This window comes from Chlorocebus sabaeus, chromosome 13 (genome assembly GCF_047675955.1).
Source record: "Chlorocebus sabaeus isolate Y175 chromosome 13, mChlSab1.0.hap1, whole genome shotgun sequence".
In the NCBI taxonomy this organism is placed as follows: Eukaryota; Metazoa; Chordata; class Mammalia; order Primates; family Cercopithecidae; genus Chlorocebus; species Chlorocebus sabaeus.
The window spans coordinates 96710013-96728381 of NC_132916.1; the positions used below are offsets into that span (position 1 = coordinate 96710013).

Consider the following 18369-nt stretch of genomic DNA (forward strand, 5'->3'; position numbering starts at 1 on the left):
AAGGGAAAGCTAATGGATGCTAAATAAGGAATCATTATACAGGTGTTTGGCAAGATTCCAGGTTTAATTATTATTTTTTAATGCAAATGATGTATTCCTTTGTCTTCACTTGTTACAAAGATATTTTTAAATATCATTCTGCCTGTCAGATTTAGAGTGTTCAAGTGTTACTGGTTAACGAAAAGTACACCGGGTTCCAGTTTTAAGTGCCTTTGAAGAGCACTAGCCAGAGAGTAAAGAAATCTGAGCTTTAATCCTAGCTTCATGCCTTACTTTGTGATTTTTGGACGGGTCATTTAACTCCATTTGCCTACTTACAAAGTGAGAATGATAGTGCCTGACTTATTTTAGGTGAAACAATGTTTTTATTCAGTACTTTAAAGACTTTTAACTAGAAGCCATGTATATCAGAAAGCATCTTTATTTTTACCAGCACATGACAAATTGGAATATATGAATTCTTAAAAGGTGATAATTTAAGAAAATTAATTTCCAGATTACATTTATTTTCCTTCTTTTTCTTGGTAGCGGATACTCTGTTTTCAAGGAAGCTGAATGGGAAATACAGACTTGAGCGACTTGTTCCAACTGCAGTATATCAGCACATGAAAATGCATAAACGAATTCTTGGACACTTGTCATCTGTGTACTGTGTAACTTTTGATCGAACTGGCAGACGGATATTTACTGTAAGTAATTTTTAAAGTATTATTTATATTCATATATGTAATTGAGGAAATTTTGCTTATAGGTGAACTTGAAGTAAAATCTTGGTTTTTTCTTTTAATAGAAAACCGGAAATTCAGGTGGTTTCACTTACTCTAACAGAAGAGTTTAGTTAAATTTGGACTTTATCCATATTCAGAAAGTTTCTAAATGACATGTTGCAGCACAAAGTTATAATATGCTTGTGCATCGTGAATAAGTATAGTTCTCAACATATATCAAATACACAGTTTGACATTTTGCAAAATGTCATAAAATAATTTTAATTTTAAACCAAGGACATTTCCTAAGTATGTTGAGAGATTATTAAATGTGCCTTTTTATAATTGTATGAGATTATTAAATATACCTTTTTATATTATCTGTAAAAAACCACTTGCTTGTCTATGAGAAATTTCCCTTAAAATAGTGATTTAAAAAAAGCTAAAAAATTCTGAGCATATCTAATACTCTTATTACCTGTTATTCTTAACACTTCATTCTTCAAAATATCTGATGTTGTGTTTAAAGAACCTCTTTAGGTTTATTTATTTGTTATCGTTTCTTGTAACCTGTAGAATGGAGAAAAGCAAAGCTTTTGAGCTTTATTGTAAGTGAGAAAATTACTTTTGGAAATATTTTATTTTCAGGTGCCTTAACATCTACATTCATTAAGCATAATACTACACTATTGTGATGATATTTATTATTAAACACTACCCTGTGGGCTGAAGGTATGCATTTGTTCAGAAGGTTTTTAATTTCTTTTGAAATAAGAAAATTTGAAATGGAAGTTAAATGGAAATTTTCCTATCTGTCTTTGAAGAGAACAGCTGTGAATTTTACGTAGTTATGACAATTATAGATTCCTCTTTTTAGTGAATTTGCTTGTAAACTGAGACCTATTTATACCTACTACTTCTCCTCTATCCATACACCCAGTCATCTGTAAAACAGCTAAATAGCAGGATGTAGCAATGCATTTTTATACTTTTCTTTTCCCTTGACTCTAATCTACCTCAGGCATTTGCAGATCACTTCTTACATCAGTATTTTCCCCCTTTACCTTCTCTTGTATCAAGTATTATTTTCAGAGTGGAAAATAGGCATCTCTATATTTGCTGAAGTGCCTACCAACAGTAGTAATTTGCTCTCAAATAGTAATTGAAAATTAATTTAGCCATTCAAGTTTAATATGGTTATATTCAAATTCACCTCTAAAAACCTAAAGTAAATTTGGTTTTTCTTATGTTTGAAAGAATTCTTTCAAAAACAATAATAAATTTAAATAATGAAAAAGGAGCATTACATTGTGTTTTTGTATTACATTTTGGTCAATATAAAGTTATGCCATTGTAAAGAACCTTGCGGGAAGTCTTTCTTTAAAAGTGATAGGGATTGTAAGCATTTGTTTGTCATATTTTATGAAGCATTTTACATGTTTTGATATTAATTAGACATATAATTTCCTGAAATTTCTTTAGGGAGAATACAGTGAAATAGTGTGCTTTTTGCTCTCTGATGAGTCTGGTAGGTACGGACTGGAAGAGCTTTTTGAACCAGGGTTCAGCATGCTACTGCCTGTGTGTCAAACCTAGTTTATTTGTTCTTATAAATGCAATTTTATTGAAACACAGGCATATTCAGTTGTTTATATATTGTCTATGGTTGCCTGTGCACTACAACGGCAGAGTTGAGTAGTTTTGACTGAGAACATATGGCCTGCAAAGCCTAAAATATTTATTCGGCTCTGTACAGAAAAAAAATGCTATCCTTTTCTAGACATTTGATTATTTCTTTTAAGGGCATGTGATTTAGAGAACAGGAATAATATGTGAAGAGGAAGCTGTTTTTTGGTTATTTCTTTAGTTGAAAGCACATCAATTAAGGGAAGAAAAGTAGTGCTGTGCTATTTTATATGGTCTTACCAAAAGTCTAAAGATGTTTATTTTTTAAGAATGTGATAGAATTTGTTAATTGTGCCAAATTCAGTCTCATCTGTAATTTTTTACTGGTGATTTGTAGTTGCAGATTTCAGAATGTTACCTTATAATAAGAGATACAAAGATATGAGGGCACTGTGTTTTAAAAAAATTCTTGTATTTTTATTATTTTCACTTCAAGTGGTGGTAGGTTACACATATGTCCACTATTCATATTATTCTTTAATAAAGTGGGCACTGAGTGTGTTTTTCATTTCACTAGGCACACACTAGACACTAGTCCTTTGGAAATCAGTCTTGAAAATACATAGAATCAGCCTTTAAGATAGTAGATCATGATTGACCAGTGAAACACTCCTGTGAGAGAACATACTGTTATTATTTTTGGAAATAACAATTTGGTAATGGACCAATCAATATTTCCTTTTTATATAATTGGTATTTTAAGACCTTGCAGATTTATTTCTAAGATATTTGTATATATATATTTGAAAACTTTTTCCAAGGGATTAATTCTCTTGAGTCCTTTCTGAACAGGACAGCTGAAGGCATAGAGTACTGTGGTTAAAAGCATCAACTTTGACATCAGAGCTTTTAGTCACAGCTTTACGACTTCTGCTAGTGAAACTGACAGATTACGTCACCTCTTTAATCTCCAGTTTTCTCATCTCCTAAAGAGAGAGGGGAGTAGATAATAATAGCACCAACCACATAGGATTTTTGTGGGATTACGTGAATTAATGCATATAATTAGTACTGAACAAAATACACAGTAAGCAGTCATTAGATTTTCCCTGCTGCTACTTACAGATTTTAGTAAATTTTATCTTTGATTTTTTATCCAAATAAAATCTTATTTATAAATAGTATACAAGAATTAAAAAGGAAATCATTGTAATTGATAATTGATATTCTGTATTAGGAAAATGTATCATTATTTTGTACTATAGTATTTTAAGAATGGGTGCTTTCCCAATTATATTAATGAGAAAAACCCAAGGAGGGAAATAGCATAATTGCCAAGTCAAATTTTGTTCCCTAATTCTCTCTTAGCCTTTTAATGTTTTTTTACTTGGTTTTAAAATCATTTCCTTAAGTAACATTTACCAGAGAAAAGTAGAGTTAATGAATTTTCACAACTAAGGCACTCAAAAGTACATGGAACACCATATAAAAAGCAGAGTTTTCCCCCCTTTTCAGAAACATAAAATGTCTCTCTGATTCTAATTAATATTGTATAATAAAGAAAATGAGTTTATGCATTCCTTTAATGAACTTCAGAGTTTTATGAACCAGCTACTGTTCTAAGCCGTTGGGATATAGAATTGAAAGTAGTATTTGTTCTTCGAGAGTTCAAGGATGGTAAACAAACAATATTGATATAATGTGATAAAACCTTGACAGGAGGTATACGAGGTGCTGAGATAGCATAGGAGATAGGTATCTAATCCAACCTTGTGGTAGGAGATGGTAAGGGAAATTTACTAGAGTAGTAACAGCTTGGTAAATTTAGGAGTTGAATTGGATATTGCACACTTAGGGAAAGGCATTTACAGACTTGGGGAGAATGTAACATGCAATTGTGTATTAATGGATATGGCATAGAATAAATATGGCTCATCATAAGGAGCTAGAGATATTGGTGTGGTACAAAATCAAGATACTTTTGTGACCTGCTAAATAGTGGATTTCTTTTCTGAAGGCAATGGAGAGCTAATGATTGATTTGGTTAGAAGAGTGAGTAGAATTTCTCTTTTCATTGAACCCTTTGGCATTGTTGTAGAAGATGGATTCAAACTAACTCTATATACAGAGAAATTGGCAAAAAGATTCTGGCAGTGATCTATAAAAGAAGTCAGGGATTAAACAGTCACAGTGGGATGGAATTGACAGATTAAAAATAGGATTTGTAAGACTCGAGAGACTGATTTGTATGTTGGGAGAGAGATGGAAGAGTATAGGATGACATATTTTTAACTTCTGTGATTTAGAAAGTCCTGTAATTTACTGTGGTAGGAGTTTAAGGGGAGAAATTTGTGAAGGTGAAACATGTTGACTTGGAGATACCTATGTGGAAAGCCACATAGAAATGCCCAGTAGGCAGTGGGAACTCAGATTTAGGTTAGAAGATTTAGCTTAGGAATCATTCACCTTGGAACATGGAATACATTATCTCGTATGTATCTAACATGAGAAGGCTGAAACTTCAGCTTTTAAAGCAGATAAAAGAAGAGTCAATAATTGAGACCGCGAAGCTGCCTGAGAGGCTAGGGAAAAAAAAAAAAAAAAAAGTGTGATATCTTAGAAGCCAGGAGACGATAATTTCATGAAAGGCAGAAACCTAAAGTGAGATTAGTACTCTAAAACATTCTTAGGATTTGTCAAGGTAATTGATGACTGCTATGGTCTGAATGTTTCTGTCGCCTCAAAATTATTGTGTTGAAACCTAATCCTCATTAAGAGGTGAGGGCTTTAGGAGATAAGGTCTCAAAAATGGTGCCCTAGGGTGGGTGGTGCGGTGGCTCAAGCCTGTAATCCCAGCACTTTGGGAGGCTGAGACGGGTGGATCACGAGATAAGGAGATCGAGACCATCCTGGCTAACCCGGTGAAACCCTGTCCCCACTAAAAAATACAAAAAACTAGCCGGGTGAGGTGGCAGACACCTGTAGTCCCAGCTACTCGGGATGCTGAGGTGGGAGAATGGTGTGAACCCGGGGAGGCGGAGCTTGCGGTAAGCTGAGATCCGGCCACTGCACTCCAGCCTGGGCGACAGAGCGAGACTCCTTCTCAAAAAAAAAAAAAAAAAAAAAAAAAAAAAATGGAGCCCTTGTGAATGGGATTAGTGCCCTTACAAAAGAGGCTCAAGGGAACCATGTGAAGACACAGCTAGAAGGCACTATCTTTGAAGCACAAAGAGATCCTTTACCAAACATCACATCTACTGGCACTTTGGCCTTGGCCGTCCCAGCCTCCAGAACTGCGAGTAATAAATTTCTGTTTACAAATTAACAAGTGTCTAAGGTATTTTGTTATAGCAGCTCCAACAGACTAAGACCAAAAACTGTTCAGGTTTAGCATTAGAGATAGGAATGAGATTGCAGTACACTGAAGAGGGAATGGGAATTGAAAAATTGAATACACTTAATAGAAACTAAACTGTTGAAACTTGACAGTTAAAAGATATGATAGTCTGTCTTCTGAATGTGGAGTACTGCCACTTAACTTTGTGCTTCTATTACACTGTATTTTCCTATTACATTCCAATGACAGATTTCTGTTTTCCTGTTAAGTTGTGAGCTTTGTCTTTGTCCTTGTTATTGTTATTTTTTAGATCTGTAGTGCCTTGCAGAGTATCTGATGTATACAGGATGCATATACGACAAATGATGAATGAATCAAGCAATTTGAGATATAAAAATGACTAATGTCCCTTCTTGCAAAACATTTACCATCTGATAGGGGAAATACATACACATATCTGTAAGATAAGTTCCTCTCTGCTACTGTACTTCAGTACACTGATCCCTTGTACTTCAGACTTGTGAAGCCCATTTGTGACTTAAACTCTTACATTAGGACGTTGCCTGGGATTCCCTTCTCCAAAGTATTCATTCATGTGGGTGATTTTTTTTTTTTTTTTAAATTAACGGGTAGAGACTAGTAGAAGATCTTAGTTTGAAGATCTTGCAATATGTCCCCAAAAAATGCTAATCAATTAAAGAGCAAACTTTGCAAATTTACAGGAGAAAAACCTTGGGAATACTAATGTAACCATGTTAACTTCACTAGCTCTGGGATGCGTTGACATTGTGTGTTCTCTGAAGTGGTGCACTGAGAAAAACACAGCTTCTTGTTTGTGGAATTACTGCAAAAGATAATATGACCTGGATCTGGTCATGAAGAAACATTGACAGACCTAGGTTTTGGGTCATCCTGCAGATTGTAAGGCCTGTATTCTTTATAACCTGCTGAGGACATGAAAGAGAAAGCCTGAGAAAGTATTCCAAATTGAAGGAGCCTGATGAGACATGCCAATTAAATATAATGTATATGGGTTTGTGGACCAAAAAGGAAAAGAGAACATTGTTGACAAAATTTGAATGGGGCCTGTAGATTTGGTTGTTACCAGTATTGTTATTGGTAGTGTTATTAGTATTGATTTCCCAACTTATGTAGGGAAATATGTTTTAGAAAAATACACACTGTGATATTTAGAGGTAATAGGGTATCAAGTCAGCAGCCTTGCTTTTCAGTGGTTCAGAATAAAGATGAATGGTCATGGAGTTATGTGTGTATGTTATATGGAGAGAGGGAGGGAAGAAAAGTGACGATGGAGATACGGGAAACATTTGTACTGTTCTTGAAACTTTTGTACGTTTGAAATTCACAGTTATTTTAAGTGCATAGGAGGTGGTATAGAAGTAATAGTGAGCATTTAGCGTGTTTAATAATGGAAAAGAAGCAGAGTATGGTAATTTAGAGGACAATAAAGTATAGGAAAACTGGGTTGAGAGGAAGAAATTCCTAAGATAGCAAATTTGAAGATACGAGAGGAGATTATTGATATGTAATGATTTTTAAGGAGGTGGGATGTATAAAATTGCAGTGTGGACTTTTTAGAAAGGTAGTTATTAGGTCCGCAATTAACAGGTTCTACTTTTCAATATGAAATATTCTATCTGATGAGAGTCTTGATTATGAAATGGAACTGGATTCTAGAAATTAGTGATAAAGCTTGGCAATAGAAGAGTATTGAAAAGAGACAGAAAAAATGATTGCTGATTATGCTTAGCCTACCAAGTAAATAGGAGATTCATGAATTTGTAGTGTTGTGGAATTAGTATGCTTACATTCCTTACCGTAATGCTTCTTGGCATCCTGATAGCAGTATCAGAGCAAGTGATGGTTAGATTGGTGCCGGATTGGTCATTGGTGGTATAGATGAATAAGGGTCAAGAATGAAATAAGGCATGTGTTGAAGTTTGACCCTGAGGTTTAGGCTGATTTGTAAGGGAAATGAAACACAGGTCTGATACATTGGTAAGAAAGAAAATAAATCACCTAGAAAAGAATTGAACTAAATTTAAATTGTACACAATTTTTAGTTTTACTAGAAAAGCAGGTTACTTTTTAGCTTGAATAGGTAAATGAAATTGTAGTAAATATGACAATATAGACATTTTTGGCATTCATTTCTGCTGCTTGTTCTAATGGCAATAAGAGATGAGATCTCTGACTCATAAAGCTGTAAAGTAGCCTCAAGAGAAATTAAAATTCTCCTTGTTGCTCTGCCAGATAACAGTAGATTTTCAAGGAATGCCAAATTCTCTAAGATATTTTTAGTTTAAAAATCACATAATTTCTTTTATTTTCATGTCAACGTAGTAATCTTTGTATGATTGATGCCTCTCTTTTAGGTACACAGGTGAATATTTTAATTTTAAGATTTCTCAGGTTATCTGAACCAGAAGTAAACTGTTTCCCAATGTATACGGTTTTCTGCTTGTGTTACTGAGCAAAGGGGGCTTGCTGCCCAGTGTGCTAGAAGCCAATACTATGATGCTGGGTTTTTGAGAAAAGAAAAGCTTTATATTGAAAGTCAACTCCCAAGAAGACTCAGGGGTCATGCTCAAATCTGTCTCCTCATGCTGGTTTCAAGGCAATATTTTTATTAGAGGTTCAGTAGGGGTGAATTCTGAGATTAGTAGGTGTTTGTGGAAGGAAAGGGGAGGTCTGGAATGTCCTTGGATATGCACAGTTATCTCATTATGCTACCTCACGGGTCACATGAGCAAATTCTAGGGTAGTTAGTGTGAAAAGTGGTAGATAGTCAGGCTCTGATGTCAGCAAGCTGGTTCTGTGTAGATTCCATTGGCCATCTTGGTTCCAGCTGATTTCAGCCAGTTCTTCTATCTCTTAAGTGGAGGGAGTTTCAGTGTTTGGACAAGTTGTTTCTTAGTTGCCATCCTGCACACTCAAGAATGTTAGTCATTCAGTTAATCAATGTTAGTCATTGATTTCTTTAACTCTTTGGGGCATGATTTCACTTAGAGAAAATTCAACCATTCCTTGTCATTTATGCTGCTTCCTGCAAATGACTTTATTACTGAACAGAATTGTCCTCTCTAATTGTCTGCCTCATAGTTTTGCAACATCTGGGCCTAAATTGACTTCTTGGCCTTGCATAGAAAGGCCTGTAGTTCATTTGTATAGTCAGAGTATCTGTAAATAAGCCATATCAAAAAGAGCTCTATCAAGTTGTTCTGAAACTTAGCTTTTCTTTAAATAAATAAGTAGTTCAGTTAGGCCTTTTGAAGCTTAACCTCTGGAAACTCATTAAATTATTAAAATTTGGGGGCATGGACTTTAGGTGCTGTTTGGTTTCTGCATCGAATTGAAATGATTCATGGCCCTGTGTCTGAAGTTGTTTGAAGTTTTCATGGCAGTACATAGGCCATTTTTTTCTGGATTTTGAGGAGAATTTTGATACCAAAGTGCATAACAGTAGACAACCACGTCACAAAGACCTGTGGAACTTTTCTTCATGAGAACATTAAAGTCAAATGTGTTACTAGACATTGCCTAGGCTTTATGAAAAATGCCAATACAGACATACCCTGTTTCACTGTCCCTTTCTTTATTGCATTTTGCAAATACTTTATTTTTTACAAATTGTATGTTTGTGATAACCCTGAGTAAAGCAAGTCTGTCAGCACCGTTTTTCTAACAACATATGCTCAAGTCTTGTCTCTTTCACATTTCTGTACTTCTCACAATATTTCAGACTTTTTCATTATTATTATAACTGTTATGGTGATCTGTGATCTCTGATGTTCCTATTGTAAGTCTTTTAGGGTGCCATGAACTGTGCCCTTATAAGATGGTGAACTTAAAATCAATGAATGTTGCATGTGTTCTGATTGCTCCAGCACCTGGCCCTTCCCCATTTTTCTCTCCTTGGGCCTACCTATTGAAATTAATCCAATTAATAACCCTACAATGGCCTCTTAGAGTTCAAGCGAGAGGAATAGTCTCAGGTCTCTCACTTTAATTCAAAAGCTAGAAAAGCTAGAAAAGATTAAGGCAAGTGAGGAATGCATGTTCAAAGAGTTAGCCCAAGTTGTGAATGTAAAAGAAAAGTTCTTGAAGGAAATTAAATGTGCTACTCCAGTGAGCACACAAATCATGAGGAAGTTAAAGAGCTCATTGTTGATAGAGAGAAAGTTTAAGTGGTCTGTATAGGAGATCAAAACTAGCCACAATACTCTTTTAAGCCAAAGGCTAATACAGAGCAAGACCCTAACTAATTCTGTGAAGGCTGAGAGATGAGGAAGCTACAGAAGAAAAGTTGGAGCTAGTAGAGGTTGGCTCATGAGGTTTAAGGAAAGAAGCTATCTCCGTAACATAAAAGTGCAAGGTGAAGCAGCAAGTGCTGATGAAGTAGTTGCCACAAATTATCCAAAAGATCTAGCTAAGATCATTGAAGAAAGTTGCTCCACTAAACAATAGATTCTCCATTACAGGTGAAACAGCCGTATATTGGAAAAATATGTCATCTGGACTTTCATAATTAGAGAGAAGTCAATGTCTGGCTTCAAAGCTTCAAAAAGCAGGCTGACTCTTTTGTTCCAGGCTAATGCAGCTAGTGACTTGAAGTTAAAACCAGTGTCCATTTACTATTTTGTAAATTCTGGGGCCATAAGAATTATTCTAAATCTGCTTTGCTTGTGCTCTGTAAAGGGAACAACAAAGCCTGGATGACAGCATATCTTTTTATATGGTTTACTAAATATTTTAAGCCCACTGTTGATACCTACTGCTCAGAAAAAAAAAAAAAAAAAAGATTCCTTTCTAGATGTTACTGATCATTAACAAGATGCCTGATCACCCAAGAACTCTGATGGAAATGTACAAGGTGATTAGAGTTGTTTTTATGCTTGCTGACAATACCTTTATTCTGCAGCCTGTGGATCAAGGAGTAATTCTGATTTTCAAGTCTTATTTAAGAAATACATTTCATGTGGCTATAGCTGTCATGGATAGTAATTCATTTGATGGATCTGGGCAAAGTACATCAAAAACCTCCTGTTTCACCTGTAATTGAGAATCAATTATTATCGCCATTCTAGATGCCACTAAGAACATTCGTGATTCTTGGGAGGAGGTCAAAATGTCAGCATTAACAGGAGTTTGGAAGAAGTTGATTGCATCCCCCGTGGATGACTTTGAGAGGTTCAAGACTTGAGTGGAGGAAGTAACTGCAATAGCTAGAGAACTAAAATTAGTAGTGGAGCCTGAAGGTCTGACTGAATTGCTGCAATCTCATGATTAAACTTAAATGGGGGAGGAGTTACTGCTTATGGATGAGCAAAGAAAGTAGTTTCTTAGGATGGAATTTACTCCTGGTCAAGATGCTGTGAACACTGTTGAAATGAAAACAAAGGATGTGGAATATTACATGAACTCAGTTGATAAACCAGTGGCTTGATTTGAGAGGGCTGAGTCCAATTTTGAAATAAGTTCTACTGTGGGTAAAATGCTGTCAGATAGCATTCCATGCTGCAGAGAAATCTCTTATGAAAGGAAGAGTCCAATGGATGCAGCAGACTTCATTGTTGTCTTATTTTAAGAAGTTGTCACAGCTTCCCCAACCTTCCGCAACTCCACCTTGATCAGCCAACAGCTGTCAACATCAAGGCAAAGCCCTCCACCAGCAAAAATATTACTACTCGCTGAAGTTTCAGTTCATTAGCATTTTTTAGCAATAAAGTATTTTTAAATTAATGTGTGCCCTTTTTTTAGACATAATGACATTGCACACTTAATACACTACAGCATAATGTAAATGTAACTCTTACAACTCTTGGAAACCAAAAAATGTGTGTGATTTGCTTTGTTGGAATACTTGCTTAATTGCGGTGGTCTGGAACTGAGCCTGCAGTATCTAGGAGGTACGACTATTTGTTTTTATTTGAGTCTTGCCTCTCAAACTTTTTATTTTGAAGAATGTTGAAGTTTTTAAAGGTATTTACAAAATCAGAACTGTTTTTGGATATACAGAAAAAAATACTAATTGCTTATAGTAAGAAATGCAGCTGCATGCTGAAGGGAAAAGTAATAGGTACCATTACCTCCATACTGTAAAAGTACTGGAAGAAATAACAGTGGTTACAGAGTAAATGTCTGATGCTGTTTTCCTCCTTCGTCCTAAAGTGCAGAAGCGTGTTGACTGTTTTTTAGGCACATTTCTTTATCATAATATGTGTGGTTTTTTCAGGTGTGGCAGTAGGCTAAGCTAATTTTTAGAGTACTTGAAGCCAAATTCTTAGGATTGGAAAAATGTAAATTTTGTTTAATTCCCACCCTTTCTCAACACACGTTCTCATAAATAATATCTATGCTGTTGTGTTTTCAAGTATAGAGATGTACTCTTTTGGCTTCCTTGGCTTCATCCTTTGATGACAAGATTGTCTTGACTTAAAAAAAACCTATAAATTTGGTGTCTCATTGTTTTGGGATTTAAATAAGCTAAAGGCTATACAGATTTTCTTGAGATTTTTCCAGCTTATGCTAAGTTTGATATAAATAAATGATAATATTAATGAGCACTCTTTCACAGTAATTATACCATTTTACATTATTGAAAAATGAGGCTGGGTGTGGTGGCTCATGCCTATAATCCCAGCAATTTGGGAGGCTGAGACAGACAGATCACTTGAGGTCAGGAGTTTGAGACCAGCCTGACCAACATGGCAAAATCCTGTCTCTACTAAAAATATAAAAATTAGCTGGTTGTGGTGGCGGGCACCTGTAATTCCAGCTATTCGGGAGGCTGAGGCAGGAGAATCTCTTGAACCTGGGATACAGAGGTTGCAGTGAGGCGAGATTGCACTATAGTATTCCAGCCTGGGCGACAGAGCAAGACTTAGTCTCAAAAAAAAAAAAAAAACAAGAAAAATGAAACAAGTGATTTACCACTCTCTTATCTTTGTGATTAAACACTAGCTTAATAATTTGATTTTAAAATGAATTATAAAAAAGAATTTTAAATTTTGTGCCCACCCCATGGATTTCTTAAAACCTGTTCATAGTTTTCCAGATAAAAATCTACACTAAGTGGTCTCTCTTGACAATCTCGTCTGCTATCATTGTTTTGACTACTGTGGTATAAACTGATAACACCCAGATCTCTTATCTCTAATCTAAACCTCTTCTTGTAGCTTCAGATCTATTACTCACATAGACACTAGCAGGATCTGGCTAAAATACTATAGTGACCATGTCTTGCCTGCTAACAAATTGCCTAGTGACTACCTGAGCAGGTTAAATACAAACTCTTAAACAGGCATTTAAAACTCAATTGTCATTCTTAGGTAAAACATTTCCAGCTTAATCACTTATTTTCACTTATACTTTGGACTTTTAAGTTTTCTTAATTTGCCAATTCCCAGCCCGAGCAGCAATCCCCAGCAGCATTGAGATGTTACTGAAAAGAGATGACTACTTTGTTTTCCCCTGGGTATTGGAGCTTTGCTGAAAAAAAACTATGTCAGTTGAGGTATTTCTAACATCATACTGTTTCAATTTAGCAGATCTTTAATTGTTGCTTGCAGAATTTTTCCACCTTTCTTACTGCTTTTATTTCACTGCATTTCCAAACTTTCTTCACTTTTTTAGTTCATTCTGTTGTTCTCTCCCTCTCCCTTTTAATCGTCTGATTTTTTTTGTTTTGTTTTTGCTGAGGTTACATGATCTCTCGCTACTTCTTTTTCCTTCGTACACCTTAGAAGAGGTGTATCTTATGTCATGGCCCCTTTTCACCATTTACATACTGTTGTTTTTAATATCCGTAACTTGGCTTTAACATTTTATTTTTCTTTGGCTGAAAGACTATAATATCTTACTTTTTGGCTTGTTGACCTTAGTGACATTTGTGGAACTAGAGGTAGGCTTACGGAAAAGAGAGTGTATCTGTTCAAATTATGTTAGACGTTTTGGTCTTTTTAAAAATAATGATATTTATCAATTTTTAATTCATTCTTCCTCATTTACTTAAAACACATTTATAGCCTGTAATCCCAGCCCTTTGGGAGGCCAAGGTGGGTGGATTACTTGAGGCCAGGAGTTCGAGACCAGACTGGTCACCAGGGCGAAACCTCATCTCTAGTAAAGATACAGAAATTAACTGGGTGTAGTGGTGCACATCTGTAATCCCAGCTACTCAGAAGGCTGAGGCATGAGAACCACTTGAACCTGGGAGGTGGAGGTTACAGTGAGCCATGATCATGCCACTGTACTCCAGCCAGGGTAAGAGTAAGACTGTCTCAAACTAAACAAAGAAGTGTATAAATAATAAAATAAAACACATTTATAGTACTTTAAACATTTTTTCCCAATACATTTAATTTTTCCTCTACAGTTCTTTTAGTCAATTATTTTTGAGTACTTGTATATTGTATAGTCATCTTAAAAGAGCTTTATTGAATTTGTGCTCAGATTATCTTTTGTTTCAAATTTCCATAAAGGTGAATTAATTATCACAAGTGATGATATATAAGATAGAAATTGCTTAAGAATGCTGAGAATTCTGTTTGAAAATCTTCCAGCAGTCCTGGGGGGTGGAATTAGGGGTAGGGGCAGCAAACTTCTGTGGGTCATGGAAGAGGATAATGGAGAGAGATTTTTGTGAAAGGATGATCAAAAATTTCTTTCTGGCAATTTGATGGAAGAAAAGAAAGGTTAATTGAGATAATACACACTCAGAGGGAAGAATATGCATTTTTGTTTGTTTCAGCACTTGTCTAAAAAGAGCAAATTTAATCAAGCAATACTAAATTGGTAAGATAACTAAATGATAAACCCAGTAGGAATATAGTGGGACTTCTTGTTACATTTTAATTGATGAAAGTCACTGGAGGTTAATTTTAGGTCACAGATTGCCATTGTTCCTTTCATTAAAACTGACATTTTGGTCAAAAGACTGGTGTTTTTATTTGTTAACACGAAAAATACGTGAAGCACCTTTATAGTGGAATGTAAAACACATTCAAAGATTCATAAGAATGATATGAATTGTATCGGTATTTGAAGATAACATGATGTCATGATTTTACTTTTGTTATATAGTCCACCTTCTGTAGTGTACTTAAAATTCTTTCTGTACCGAATGCAGTTGAGAACCAAATATTGCTTCAGTTTTGGGAAGATAATCAAATGTAGTGAACACATTGATTCAGTTTGTGAAATTTAGAGAATTTAATTTGAATGAGTGCCCTAAAGCATTTTTTTACTCAGCAAATCCCTAATGTGTTTCCCATGTGCCAGGTGGTGGTATAGACCAGCTTTCTGGGAGTCATAGTCTGCTGCAGCTCTTCCTTCACTTTCAACAGATAATCAGTGATATGCTCCTTATCCCTTTTATTCCCCGAACAGCTGTTATAATCACGTCTTTGATTATTCTTTTTTGCTATAATAATTTGTGTTACCACTCATTCTCTCCTGACCATGCTCTTTTAACAACTTTCAACTGGTCTCCTGCTTTCTAGCCTAATTCACACTGATGCCAGGATGATTTTTAGAAAACACAAATATGACGGATACTCACCTGTTTGATATCTTCAGTGACCCTCATTACACACGACTTTTCTTAGTAAGCCGTAAAAGGCCTTTCACAAATTTTTCTTACTTTTTCATCCGTATGCCTTCACCTCACACTGTAAATAACCTTGCAGGCTGCTTGCAATTCTATGAACTACTCACATTGTTTCACATTTTCATGCTTTTGACCATAGTTTATAGTCGCATTATGGAATGCTCTTTTTAAAGTAATAAGAATATGAATACTGTCAGCAGCAAGAGTAGTGTTAGAAGATAAAGCCGTAACCATGTGTCAGACACTGTCTTATCTCTTCACTCTCATTTAGTTTTGTGACAATCCTATGAGGTAGGCATAGATGAGAAATCTGAGGCACAAGAAGTATATGTAACATGTCCAAAGTCATACATTTGACCCTGGAGGCTGTCCTCTAAGCTGCTACATTACATTGCCTCTTCTTGCATGAGACTCTATTCAAGCATCACCGCTTCTGGGTTCCTTTCCACACCGTACCTCTCCATCTTCTCAGGAAAAGTAGACTGTTTCCTTGTTTGAATCTTTGCTGATTAACAGTGGTTAAACACTTAGGACATATAAGTGTTTATGTGTCCGATATAATATATAGTACATTATTACATTTACATTCTTCTGTCTTGCTTCACAAGGACAAGAATACTGTGTCTTTATATCTCATTCTTATGTCTTTAGTGGTTGTCACATAATCACAAGGCAAAGGGATAAATGAATGCATGAATCACTTAATTTTAGAGGTATAGGGAACTTTAAAGACAATTCAATTTAGCCTCCTTATTTTGTAGATGAAGAACTCAGTCAGAAGAACTCGTTTTATAGTTAATTGGGGGGTGTTTTAGGTAGCATTGGCTGATTTAAGTCTGATTTAAGATACAGCATTTAACATATTCTGTTGATACAGTGTTTGGAAACATTTGTATGTTATATTTATTGTCAGTATGATGCAGAAAGTTGTCTGAATTATATGCCTCTGTAGGTCCTTTTGAGTTCTTTCTAATGTCAGATATGAAGGTGTTTCTTTAAGAATTAGATTGGAAGGTCGTTACGCATTCTAACATGAATCCTTAGTAAAACTGTATCCTGTAAAATATTCAGTAATTTTGCAAGAGTGTGTGTTTTCTCTTTTAACCTTGTGTTAAAGACTAGAAAATGTGGCATAAAATTAAGTTTTGAATCTGGGAAGTAGATAAATGGTGATTAATGACGCTATTCTTTCTACTTTCTTATATATTTAAAATTTTTATAATAAAAAATAAAGTCTGAATGTTCTATCTCTATTTTGGCTATATAAAATCGGAATGTTCATTTGTCAATATAGGTATTCATAGGAAACTCCATATCCTTTACAATTTCTTTCTGGACTTACACTACTATGGCAGAATAAATAAGTAATTTATGTATTTTTATTGACTTCATACAGATAAGGTTAATTTTTTTTCTGATAGATGATGTCATGTTTTCAGCTGAAGATCGGTGATAGGAAACTCATAGCTTCCTGAGAGAAAAAGCTCCAAACAAGCTTACTTTTAGTTTTGTATTACAAAACAAAATAGAGAATATTAGTCACCATTGTATCTTGCATTTGTTTTGCAACTATAATTTTTTTTTTTTTTTTTAACTTCAGAATTTCAAATTCTTTTACAGAAATCCACATTGAGGGTACTTTGATAGTAGATAGGGAACCAAAGGTAAATATTAATTATCGTCAGTATTCCACTTCTCTTATTTGCTGGTGAGTACACAAGTGCTCTTTTTCAGTGATTTAATTTAATAAAGAGCTTTGTGTAGAGGAAAATTCCTAACACAAATATTTAACACTTTTTGGTATTTAAAAATATACTTGTTCAGAAGTGGATATAACAGATATGATTTATTAGTGTTAAGATTTTGAATTAAAATGTATAGGGTTAATTCTATTAATATCTGTTCTTACTTTAAGGGTTCTGATGACTGTCTTGTGAAAATATGGGCAACAGATGATGGGAGGTTATTAGCTACCTTAAGAGGACATGCTGCTGAAATATCAGACATGGCTGTAAACTATGAGAATACCATGATAGCAGCTGGAAGTTGTGATAAAATGATCCGAGTCTGGTGTCTTCGAACCTGTGCACCTTTGGCTGTTCTTCAGGGCCATAGTGCATCTATTACATCACTACAGGTAATTGTCTTAATCCCTATACATTTTTGTTGTTGTTGTTATAATGTAAAGTAAATTTAATGAAGTCGCTTTTGGTTATTAAATTTTAAGAAGTTACTTTTATAATCACTTTTATAATCCAGTATATAAGGCCAACTAAAATGAAGACTGCTTTCTTTATAAATGTATGTACTTTAAATAACATAACCTTGGTAAATTCTTGCCATTTTCTAACTGTTACTGTTAGTTGCTATTTGTATGGCAAAAAGTAGATTTTATTTGGACTATGTCACTCTTGTAAAGATATTTTTTCTGTGATTGTCTTTTCAGTTCTCACCATTGTGCAGTGGCTCAAAGAGATATCTATCTTCTACTGGGGCAGATGGCACTATTTGTTTTTGGCTCTGGGATGCTGGAACCCTTAAAATAAAGTCAGTTTCTATTTTATTTCATAGAATAAATGTGTTTAATTTAATGAGTGGAATTGCGAAAGTATGAAGTAGTCGACAATGGGAATACATTTACTTTTTCTCCTTGACTAAATAATAGAAATCCTCTTTTGGCTGTTTACTAACCTGTTTTGTTTTTATACCTCCCTCTTTTTCTATGTTTCAAATAAAGTTTTCTCATGTTCACATTTTTTTTTTCTCTTTATCCTAATCATAGCTCTTTCCTTCAGAATTTACCTATTTTATTACCACTCCTTTCTATGTGCTGTATATTTTAATAGCTGCTTTTGATGCTGAGAACATAATCTTAAGAATTGGTAATGCTGTTCTTTAAAATAATTTTAATAATTGATGCTACTGAACCTATAAACTTGAGATTTTATTTTAGATCTAGGAAAACAAAGGGAGACAGAATCATTGAGGTTTCACTAAACTGCATCAAGGTAGATAGATGTATTCCCCTCCCTCCCCATAATAGCATTTTGTGTTTGTGCAGTCTCCCA

The 18369-nt window shown here is 34.8% G+C and overlaps 1 protein-coding gene across 2 annotated transcripts in view; it reads left to right on the forward strand.

The window, feature by feature from the left end:
- The window catches only part of PHIP (PHIP subunit of CUL4-Ring ligase complex), a 132842-nt gene that overhangs the window by 34589 nt on the left and 79884 nt on the right, over nucleotides 1-18369 (forward strand). For both annotated transcript variants that reach the window (XM_008006417.3, XM_038002179.2), the window contains exons 7-9: nucleotides 529-689; nucleotides 17217-17438; nucleotides 17748-17848. In XM_008006417.3, coding sequence (XP_008004608.1) covers nucleotides 529-689; nucleotides 17217-17438; nucleotides 17748-17848 — 484 coding nt within the window. The remainder of the gene's footprint in view (nucleotides 1-528; nucleotides 690-17216; nucleotides 17439-17747; nucleotides 17849-18369) is intronic.